Genomic DNA, 12,116 nt, shown 5'->3' with positions numbered 1-12,116 from the left:
AATAGAGAAGATGGGATGCTTACAGAAGATGTCACCTTTCTCACACTAGGTGAAATTCAGGATTTTTTAAAATATGGATTATTAGCTAAGATTTTATGCTATACTAATTGGTATAACATAAAAAAAAAAGTAGTTTAATAAAATTTTGAATGTAAGACACAAAAACCTTGTGTCATGCACAGTAAAGGATACCTGTGGCAATAGGGTTAAGAACTGAACTTCATTACTCAAGCAGTATTTTGATAAATGTACAGAAGTTTGACAAAGTGAAAAAAAAACACAATTAAAACTAAATTAGAAGAATAAGTCTTTCGTAAATGTATTACTGTTGAAAACATGTTCTATTTTCACTTCAAATTTTCTCACAAATATTCTTAGAATACTTGAAGTTTGATGTTAAATCCAATGGAAATCCCAACACACAAACTTGTTTGTTGTTTGTCCAATTTTTTGATATATGACTTTTGTTTGATGTAGTCAGGTTGCTTCAAAAAATGCCAAACTATTTACTACATCTTTTGTATTGTAAGACAATTCAGAACTTACACAGATAGTCAAGTGGCAAATACTAGCAATGAATTGATCTTACATAAAAATACCAAGTTTGCTACCAGAATACAAGATTCACCTTCTACCTTTTTTAACGAACAACACAAGTGAAAATAACTTGCAGCCAATAAAAGTTACATGCAATTACCATCTATTGCCTAATAGCTACTAGGTACAACATGCAACCCTATAATTTAATATGTTTACTATCTTCTTCCACAAAAGGAATTCATACAGTTGATTTGTTTTTTTAATTTATTTTAAGAGTTTAAAATCCTTTTGCTGGAAAAGAAGTACATTAAAACATGTGTGTGGCTCTCAGCCTCCAAGAAAAATTATAACAAGAGTCAACATAGATTTGAGTCCTACTTCCTTGCCAACTGGGAGAACACTAAGTTTATGGTTGATTCATCCATAAGAACTTACAAAAACTTTCTTCACAGCAAAACATTGTTCCCGACTTCTGACTGTTCTTGATGAGGTGTTGTTGTAAAGGGAACAGTGATGTCATCAAAATGGTGCAGAAAGTGTATCAATGGAGCATGTGCTTAAAATATTTTGCTACAATGCAGAATATGTTTCCCAAACAAAATTATTTTACTTTTGTTTATAATATCAATACTCATGTAGTCACTTACAAAACATTGGTTATCCCTGAAAATAAACCTCTGAGTATTTCTTAATCACCTTGCTCAGCATCAAACTTTTTTACCAAAAAAACCAATGAAAGCTAATAGATTTTCTGCCATATTGGAAATGCTAACTTCCTGTGCTGGTTCACTCGATTCATGTACTGGGAAAGAACACCCAGAATGATATTTGGACATGCAAACTGAGCATACCCTAAGTGTATTTCAATACCCGATGTTTATCAGTACCAAAACAATCATCCCACATAGTCTAAATAGTATCAACCATGTAAAATATGCCCCTTCCATTAAAAGTGGAGAAACATAATAATTAAATATGTACAATGCAAAGTATTAACATAACAAATTTGAAATTTCATACATTCAAAGTAATGCCAACACAAATTTAAAGGGTCTTAAGAGGCAGTGGCCCAAGAAATAGCAGTGTCTTACCTGAAATATTTCCATGATATTAAATCATTTGTTTTTTTTTTTCATCAGTGTTCTAATGTCAAAGGCTTTTTCAGTTTTTAAATATAAATAATTGTATGTTTGTTTTTATAATACACATCTCATGATGGTATTACACCTCTGTTTTATCTACTTGGCTATCAGTGGTTAACAAAAAATGTTTCAGTACATAGTAGAATTGAACAATTTCAGCCTTTAAAGACATCTGAGAGCAACTTATACTGAATAATAAAAACATTATGAAAGTTTTCCAATAAAAAAGGCTGGATGTGTATGAATAAACCTAACATATAAGAATTTCAACAACAGACTCATATAACACTGTAGTAACTGGCCAAATCTAAGTTTCCCATTGGTTTGTTAATTTGTTCAGCAAAGTTGTTCTTTATTAGCTCTTCCAAACAATCCAGATGAAATACCCGTCTCAAAATTTTTACTTTGTAAGCACATTTCAAATCTTCTAAAAAACTACAGTATTTAATCTTAGTTTATTAAAAATATTTCTCACCTGTATGGGTACGAACATGCTTCTGTAAATCCCCAGACGTTTTAAAAGCTTTATGACATTGTTCATCAGGACATTTATAAGGTGTTTCTCCTGTGTGAACTCTGGTATGGCTCTTTAAACCATAGCCAGTAGCAAAAGCCTTGTGACATCCTGGTGCATTGCATTTAAAAGGTCTGTACCCTGTATGGGAACGTTCATGTACCTGCAAAAACAGGTAAATAACAACTACTAAAAAAAACTTGACTAACATTCTCTAATTTTGTCAATATTTAGTTAAAGTCCAGTTCTTATTTTCTGAAACATATTTGCTATCCTGCTTCTTCTACCTTTCTCATTGATCCCTGATTAAATCACAGCACATACACACACACACACAAAAGTGTACAAACACACAAATCCATTTGCACTGAAAGAAAGGACAAAATTATGCCACAAGACAAGAGTTTATCACGAATTACTAAAAATAATTTATCTTATGTAACTTTATCCCTTTCTGGGCTAGCAGGGTGTAACTGATATCCCTTGAAACTTCATAACGAGGATCACACTTTTTAAGAAAATAAAAGTTTTGAGATGGCTTGACTAGGTAATGAAAAAACTTTATTATAAATGTACGATGTCTCGACAAGATTTTGTCAAGGTACCTGAGAATGACAAAATCTTGTCGAAACATCGACCATTTATAATAAAAGTTTTTTCAATAACCAGTCAACCCATCTTAAAACTTTGATATTCCTTGAATTTTTTCTTCTGAGAGTTGAAATACTAAGTAGTATGAAACTTAGTACAAACTTACTAAAAATGTATCTAGTTTTGGTTTTAAAAATCATATAACTTGATTTTGTTTTGAGGAAACATAAAAACACTTCCTTTTATCTTTATAGTTTAAATTTTTCTTTATTGTTGAACAGAAAGTTCAGTTCTAATTATTTGGTCAATTTCAGCTTGAAAGATATTCAGTAACATATTTCTTTTAACACTATATTTATAATTCCTTCTATAAATTAAATTAAAACTGAAGCAAAAACAGACAATGATTTATCAGTAGCCTATGACTTGACATTATATAATGGCATTACCATCATCTTTGTCTCAGTAGTTAACAATATTTTTCTTGAGCAAAAATCCTAAAACAAAATAGCTCATGGATACTATCAAACTGTTTCCAGTTACCATACAAAAAGTTATGATAATCAAGCCTGACAACTATGGGTGATAGATGTTCACACACAAACAAACACAATGGATCATCTTCATAATAAGATTACACAAACTATGGGTACATGGTTTCAAAACTCAAGTTTTTTTTAAATAAAGAGGTTAATTAAAAACATTTAATTTCCACCAAAACTATTTAACTCGGACATGAAACAAATAATGAACAAAATACATTTTAGCTTTTTTGCTTAGTACAACTACTTATTTTCACCCATAAAAATTGTGAACTTTGATCTCTTCTTAAACTTTCAAAATGTACTCAAGTTTAATTCATTAAACTGATTTACTTATATAAATGTTATCAAAACACCTTCAGGTGATGCTGAGTTGTGTATAATCGTCCACATCCTTCATACGGACATTTGAATGCTCTATCTCCCATTGCCAAGGCTCTTGGACTGCTTGTAGAGGGGCTGTTTACAACACCTAATGCCTGCAAAAAATTTTTTTTTAACAATCAAGCATATTCTAAGTCACAAAAAGAACAATTCCTAAGAGCCTGAATGTTTTTCTTGATTTTTCTAGATTAATAAGGACTTCTATGACTTTAATTTTTTTTTTCAAGTAAATGATACACTTGATCTTTATATTTGTTATGATGATGGAAAAAATAGTTCAAAAACTGTATTTAGAAGTAGCAACAAGCAAGGATTTCTCAAATCTCTGGAACAATTCTTAACATTTTAAAATTAGATTTGAGACTTCATAAGAAAAATAAAAGTCAGGAATAATAATTATAGAAATGAAAACTCACCATTTTGGCTTCAATTCCATCTCTAGCTCCTTCACTTACACTGTCCTCTCCAATCTATATGTATCCAAATTGTGATAGAAATAATTAAGATACCAAACTGTAAAACTAAACCTTTTTTATTACATGTGGTGACAGATTTACTGAACACCCCAGAAGATTGTTTTTTTTTATTTGTACTAGTTTAACAGTTGTACAATGTACAATCAAATTTTACTATTTCGCATAAAAGAAGTGATTTCTAATGACAATTAGCCAATTCAAGTAAATGTTTATAAAAGTATAACTATTTCTTTACTTGACTTTTCTCTGTTCTGTAATTATTTATGGAAACAAAATATACCTCTTGAAATCTTTAACAATCATGGCAACATTTCCCCAAATTACTAAACACACAAATAACCTTACAGTACAAGTTTTTTCTAGAAATACTTGAAAAATGAATACTCAAAGTGTATTTTGTTTTTTTACATTTTGTTCTATAAAGTATTTCTATTAGGCAACTTTCTTCCTGTTTTTGGTAACAAGTACCTTTAATTAAATTTTAAAAAATGTATATTAATACTAAATATGACACTTATCCAATTTACATTATGATTACTGAATAATTAATAAATTAGAAAAACGTTTAATGAATTATTTTTATTTAAGGTTAATTTGACTGTTTTGGCTTTCAAATTGTTTTCAGGGCAGTAAACTAAAGATTTTTTTCTTCTATTGAATAACTGAGAAGTCTGTGTTGTATGTCAAACTTATTCTCAGGAGTTTGTTTTGGAACTTTTTTTTATATTGATTTTATTAACAATCTATACAGAATCTTCGCCAGTCACATTTGTAAATTCATTCATCATAATAAAATTCAAATTATTCAACAAAGATTGATTTTATTAAGAGAGACAGATGTGTTGCTAGGTGCTGGCACATAGGGCCTGTGCCCTGAATTCCCAGGTGGTGTCTTGAAAAATCAGAATAGAAAACTATGACTGATATCAAAGTGAAACAATAAAAATTCCCATGCCTACGAGTCTTAACCCCAAATCTTTTAAGCACCTAGTAACACCTCTGAAGAGAAAACTTGACAGAAATGGCGGGGTTAGAACCAGAAAAATTACTTTTAATATTTTGAAGTGTAAAAGATCTTCCTGGGTCACATGACCTTTCCCTTACTTGTTTAAAGCCTTGTTGCAGTAGCTAAATAAAACTTTTCTAATTTTAGATAAAATTCTATAAATTAAATTCAGTCAGTTAGTGCATTCCCTTCACAAAGATTAGCAGTCATTCTCCTCCACTGTTTCAGCTTCATTTAAGTCCATTTTTTAACACTCCTCTACCTGCCCATTTCTCTTGCCATCTATCTTACTGCAGAAAAGATCTTTCTGTACTTTTATTTGAAAATCTGTCCACAATAACTTAATTTCCTCTCCTCATTTTTTAGTTTCTCTGTACAGTTGATTCTCATCATTCTTCTCATGTGCTAGATTTCAAAAGCTTTGAATCTTTTCTTAGAAATGTTATTTATCATCTCTGATACATCAAGAGGGTGACCCTCACATAGCAATTCATAATTCTGATTTATTTGGCAAGTTTATTGAATGCTAATGCAATTTCATACTGATGAAAGTAGATCACGCTATCACGATTCTTCTTATTTCTCTCTGGCACCTTGCATCTTTGATGGTCTTGGGAATATACACAGCAAAGTTCCTATATTTCTTTCAAATTGATTGATATTCTGCATATTCCACTGGTCAAGTCTTTAAGCACACAGGGATGACATCTCCCTTAAACAACATAGCTGAGACTTTACCTAATTGTGCTTGCCAGCCAAAGAGTGGAACTAAAGAGTGACCACTGGTGTGCACTTAAGTTTGTATGGAGTCATAAGAAAGGCTGAATGTTGTGGAGGAATGATTTTGGTCATTATCAAAGAATGATGTGGCTGCCCAGAAATTACAGATACTACTGCTCACAGAAAACCCTATACTGAAATCAGCTAGTCTTTTTAATTTTGTTGCTATTTATATATTCACCCCACCATTTTGTGTCTTAATTAATTATTTTAAGCATCTTCACCTAATACTTAAATTATTTTATAAACTGTTTGGTTATGAAAACATTAGTAAAGTTAAGGGGAATTTGTTAGAGAAAAAGAACCAAGATCATCCATTCCCTAGAATTAATTGGGGCATGCATGAATACTAAGTTTTAATACACCCTAGATACATCACTGGGAGATTGCTGCATCAATTAAAATAATTATTTCACGAGACAGCACAAGGCTTTGAGAGAGACATCCAGTTTTCTTTCACGCCAATGAACAACAGAAAGATATTTCTTTAAAAGAATAGACTTATGTAACATAAAGCATTTCAAAGGAGCTGAGCAATTTGATTATCCATAGGGTATGGATAATCAAAATTATGATTAAATTGATTAATGTCAAAAACATAATCAAAATTATTACTGCAATCAAGATATTGCCATATTAAGGTGGTTGCCTTATGATTAGAGGGTTGATTCTTGTTGCCACCAAATATGCTCGCTTTTTAGTGTTTTTGTTTTTTGTTATGACAAAGCAAATAAGGCTACCAGCCAAAAGCATCCACTGCCACCTAATGGGCCACTTTAGTGCCAAATAAAGAGCAAACTTAGTTTTTTTTCTCATTGTGTCATATTTCTGATTTTTAATTGTGTAATTCTGTTTTTCAGTGTTGAATAAGGTGTAAGTTTACTTTTTCTACATTGTGTATTATATATGCAACATCACACCTATTACTTTTCTGAAGTTTTGACAGGCACTGGCATGTTTCGAACCCACAACTTTTTGATCATAGGGTGAAAGCTCACAAAGCAGTATTCCTTATCCACTCAGCCATGCCAGTCTTTTAACCATCTGATATATGTATATGTGCTAATCAATTTTCAATAAACAATAATGACATCAATAAATGTAGTATTATTACAATTTGCATATAACAGCAATATTCTTGAGTGACAAAACAAAAACACAACATACTTATAAATTTTTCAACACTGTACTTTATATCGTATAGAATAATACTATAAAAACACCTCGTGACTGATTATGTTTAAGTCTCTCAACATGGGCTTGGTCAATTTGACTGACCATGTAACCTCTTTGTACTCATTCAAAGTCCTAATAGATTTGATACTACTAACTTTTAACACCGTATGTATATCTTCACGAAATTTGGCAATCTTTCAGTAAATATTATAAGTCTTTCACATATAAAAAATATTTTTAGTGAAGTATTTTTAATGAACTAAAAATAAATTTTTCCTAGAATATATAAAGTATTTGTTTTGAATAGTCCATGTGAAAAGTGATTTTCACGTAAAGATTAAAAATACTTTCTTCATCTCAAATCACATTTGTGTAATCTCTAAAACCTCCTCAGTACATTTCAAATGTTTGTTTTCAGTAAAACTTTATATTTCATCTGTAATTTTCTCTACCCTAACTCTATACAAGGTTGGTCAATTTGATTGACCTCGTAACCACAAAAAAGATCAAAATACATCTAAATTACCCTCTTTTTCTTTCTAGAATGACTTCAAATGTAGCGTGAAACTACATTCGTTTATCCTAAGTAGCTTTAAACTTGTAACAATATATATGTATTAATAATTAAATCTTATTGTTTTATTGCCCTTTGAACCGTGTCTAACTACTATTCATGCCATTATAAGTTGTAAATCACTTGGGGAACATGCAGCTTATGTTACACTACCGAATTACATTACCCATGAGCTACTCCGAGCTGCTCGTGTGTACCTCATGAAATATTTTTATTATATTACTATTATTGTTTATTTTACCTAATCTAACCTTAACTAACCTAGAGGGGATCCCTTTTTTACATTTTAGTTACTTTTGTAATAATAAATAAGGAATATACATGAAATTTCCCCTAACTGTCAAACTTTTTCTGGCTTTCTAACTATGCAACAAGAGCCATTACAAATTCATCCAAGCTAGTCGTTAACTTTCCCATGGGAATGAACTGTGTATTATAAGTGAAATTGACACTTATCTGTTCAGAACACAATGTTATACAATAAGTCATTTGATAGATGAAAACCTTCACTTTCTATTGGTTATAGGTAATATATAATTAAACATAAGAGAGATCTATTAATAAATTCTGAAAGAGAGGATGTAACAGGTGGGTGTGGCAAAAGGGGTCTGATTTTCTGTTTGATAGCTCCGTAACCAAACAAAATTGAAGGCTATAAAAATTATGGTTTGACTGAGCAATGATGATTTTATAGTGAATAATTTACGTTGAATTTTGTACTTTTTGGAGGGGTGATGGATAAAATAGAGAAGAGAAGATACCTAAAGAAAATGTGTGTCACAATAGGGGAAATCCAGGATTTTTTTAATATTGCCTTATAGAATTAAGCACTTAAAACTTATATACTATTAAAATATGGATTATTAGCTAAGATTTTATTCTATACTAATTGTATAACATAAACAAAAAAGTAGTTTAATAAAATTTTGAATGAAAGACACAAAATCCTCGTGTCATGCGCAGTAAAGGATACCTGTAGAGACTGGGTTAAATAGGCTGCATCTGCAATATAGTCTTCACAGTGTGCAATGATAAACATGTAATAACATAGAGAGGTTTTGAGTCAGAATTTAGCGATTCAAAATAATACATTTTTGGCACACTTCACACTGAAATACTGTTGAGTACAAAATAATGACTAATTCTACAGCCATAATAATTTTATTCTCCTCTACTTCTAACAAGTTAAAGTAACACATACTGTTAAGTTCACTGTCCCTTTGAAGATGCACCTAAATTATAACGTGCTTGATAACCTAGAAGTACTTGTGCACATTCTATTCACCACCACTTGCTTGATTGCTTTGACATAGCTGTTCATATAAAACTATAAACTTGATATCCAGAACTAAGCATATGTAACTTATGTTAACCTGTACCTAAGAGAATCTCAATAGTCACTGTTATGTTTAGTATTTTTCTAACTTATAATCAATTTTATGAAGTAGTTTATTTTGATCATAAAAATTCAGTAGCTTTAGTACTCTTGTTAAAATGTATAAGGAAAAACCTGTAGAACAGTAATAATGTATTTTCAGTTTGTTACAAGTTTTGTACTATGTTGCAATTATTTAGTGTCATTTTCATCTACAACAGTTCAAGATTAAAAAACTAATTTAATCCTAAAGTGTTGTACTTGAAGATGTCTAAACAAAGAATAGTTCAAAAATTATTTAGAAAAAATCCAAAACAAGCTGAAAATAGAAAGATTAGTCTCACGTGAAAATAATCGATTAGTAAATGTAGTCCACTAATGAGTTCAATGATTAATCAATTAGCAAGTTTCAGTTATTGCCCAGCTCTAATTTCAAATCAACAAGTTTGCCTAACAAGAATGTTGGACTGCTACCCAAACTACTTAAGAATAAAGTTATAAATTAAGTGCAATATCTTCCCATATCTCCATTAATAGTAACGTATATTCAACAAATACTGCTTACTTGTCCAACAGCAAAATTTTCCAAGCCTAATCCAGATGCTTCACCATCAAATAGAGGTTCAGCAGTTACTGGAGAAATGTAAGCTGTAGTCCCATCTTCTAGTTGAATAGTCTGAAGACCTTCTAAAACATTAAAAGAAAAACTTTACTAGTAATTCCTCTTAATTTTAAGTATTATTAAGATGATAGCAATAAACAAAACTGATACTTATTGGATATCTTATCTTAAAACAAGAGGAATCAGAGAGATTGCATACCCTCTCCCCTTCATTCCCTTTTCAAGATTGCGTGCATTTATGTTGGTTAATGCCAAATTACATCTACAAAAACTCATAAAATCCTTCTCAGATCCAGAATGATCAGTGCTCCAGATCATTTTTTGTAGTGTAACGAGTCTCAACCTTAATGTCCCCATGAAATTTGGTACAAATCCAATCACACTTTACAGAGTTATTAACCAACAACCATGAAAATATCCCATCATCCCATTATAAAAAATGCTTTAAAGAGATCCAGAATCTATATCTTGTATCCAGACCCAATTTGGGAAAAACTGGTTTGTTTTGTTTTTAATTTTGTGCAAAGCTACACAAGGGCTATCTACACTAGCTGTCCCTAATTTAGCATTAGTCATCACCTCCTACTGCCAACTCTTGGGCTACTTTTTTACCCACAAATACTGGGATTGACCATTACATTATAATACCCCTATGGCTGAAAAAGCAAGCGTGTTTGGTGGGAGAGAGATTTGAACCCGCAACTCTCAGATTGTGAATCAAGCACCCTAACCACCTGGCCATGCTGAGCTTGGGGAAGACTCTCCTCTACTGATTGCCCGCCTCGTGTAAGATTTTCGTGTACTTTGGTCTATCAGTTTTCGAGATACATGCACAGAAACACACATGGATCCAATTGGAATACCCTCACCCCCTCTCTAAGGCTAAATGTTTTGATAAAGCTATTACTATGTCAGAAAATTAGAACTAAAAGATAATAACAAGTCATTGAAAAAACAAATATTTTTCAGTATTACTAACCTCGTGGGGTTGTATGAATAAAGGCCGTAGTCCCATCCTCTAACTGGACTGCCTGACCATCAAAAAATTTTGTGGGAGCTTCAGAGCTATCTGATTCATCTGTTGATGGAAGTGACTGAACAAAAGCTGTTGTACCATCCTCTAACTTCACCGTTCTAGTTTCTAACACTCTAGTTGCTACATCTCTATGATCAACCAATGAAATTCCAGAGTCAGCTAATGCCACACCAGAGATACTTAATGGAGGTGTAGACGTAGTCACAGCAATAACAGGTGAGCCAACTGAACAGTTGATTGCTAAACTGTCACCTTCACTTGGACACACTGATAGAACCCCAGCATGAGGACTGTCATCATTATCTTGAGAATCATCTTGTTGATCCTTAAATAAACAAGTCATTTTTATCAAGGTATTAACTCTTTCAGCACGAGCTCGGTCTCTGGGACCAATCTCGTAACAATTTTGTGCTTGTTATAGCTTTCATGCTATAACTTTTAAATTAGTAAGTGTAAATCTTCACAACATTTTGCATATTATCAGCAAATATTACAGGGCGTTCATATGCAAAATATCAGATTTTTGATATTATGGCTTAAGGTTTTTTAAGTAATGTTTTTCTCATGCATTTTTCTTTTTGCATGTTGCCTATCCAATAAGTACAGTAATTGTCATTTATTTTTATGCATTAGAAAATTTTCTAATTTCCCAAAAGTGAAATATTTATAACCTCTAGATAATTATGAAATGTTTCTTAAGAAAAAACTTTGTATTTAATCTTTTATTTTCACCATCGAATCTCTGTACGGGCTTGGTAGATTTGTCCGATTTTGTAACCACCATAAGAAATTAGGAAATAAATATAAATTATGCTTTTTCTGTTGTAGAATGACTACAAATTATAACTTGAAAACATAAATGTTTAGTCTAAATAGCTTAAATGTCCTAACATTGTGCATTTATATATATTTACTATTTTTATTATGCTGACCTTTCAACCGTGCCTGTCTAGCATCACAGAAGTTACAATGACACGGCGCATGTGCACTAATGTTACCGTATTCAATACTATACAACTGACCTTTAAAACATGACCTGTCTTGACTGTGTTTTAGTGAGCTAGTATTTTGTAAAATACAGTTACATTTTAGTTATAATACATTATTACTATTTACAAATAAGTTCTTGAATTTATTTTTCTTAAAACATAGAAAAGTAAATAAATAAGTATAGCAAACAATTATATCTTCTAGTTACGACCTTTTTACTCATTTGCTGCATGCTGTAGGTTGCTAAGCCTTATAAAATTTCGCACTTGGAGGATGTGAAACTAAATAATTTTTTTTAGGTTTTTTATATATATACATTTGATATAACCAAAAAATCAGAAATTACTATATCAATACCACAGAATTCC

At 31.3% G+C, this 12,116-nt stretch overlaps 1 protein-coding gene across 8 annotated transcripts in view; it reads right to left on the bottom strand.

Annotated features, from left to right (window-relative positions):
• The window catches only part of LOC106462490 (zinc finger protein 76-like), a 45,091-nt gene that overhangs the window by 21,332 nt on the left and 11,643 nt on the right, over window positions 1-12,116 (bottom strand). For all 8 annotated transcript variants that reach the window (XM_022389991.1, XM_022389997.1, XM_013922429.2 and 5 more), the window contains exons 3-7: window positions 10,702-11,083; window positions 9,666-9,787; window positions 4,130-4,183; window positions 3,686-3,808; window positions 2,158-2,359 (exon numbers count right to left, since the gene is read on the bottom strand). In XM_022389991.1, the coding sequence (XP_022245699.1) occupies window positions 2,158-2,359; window positions 3,686-3,808; window positions 4,130-4,183; window positions 9,666-9,787; window positions 10,702-11,083 (883 nt within the window). The remainder of the gene's footprint in view (window positions 1-2,157; window positions 2,360-3,685; window positions 3,809-4,129; window positions 4,184-9,665; window positions 9,788-10,701; window positions 11,084-12,116) is intronic.

The sequence above is a fragment of the Limulus polyphemus genome, unplaced genomic scaffold (assembly GCF_000517525.1).
Source record: "Limulus polyphemus unplaced genomic scaffold, Limulus_polyphemus-2.1.2 Scaffold46, whole genome shotgun sequence".
Taxonomy (NCBI): Eukaryota; Metazoa; Arthropoda; class Merostomata; order Xiphosura; family Limulidae; genus Limulus; species Limulus polyphemus.
Note: the sequence above shows the minus strand (reverse complement) of the source record. Positions and strands in the feature narration are given on the sequence as shown.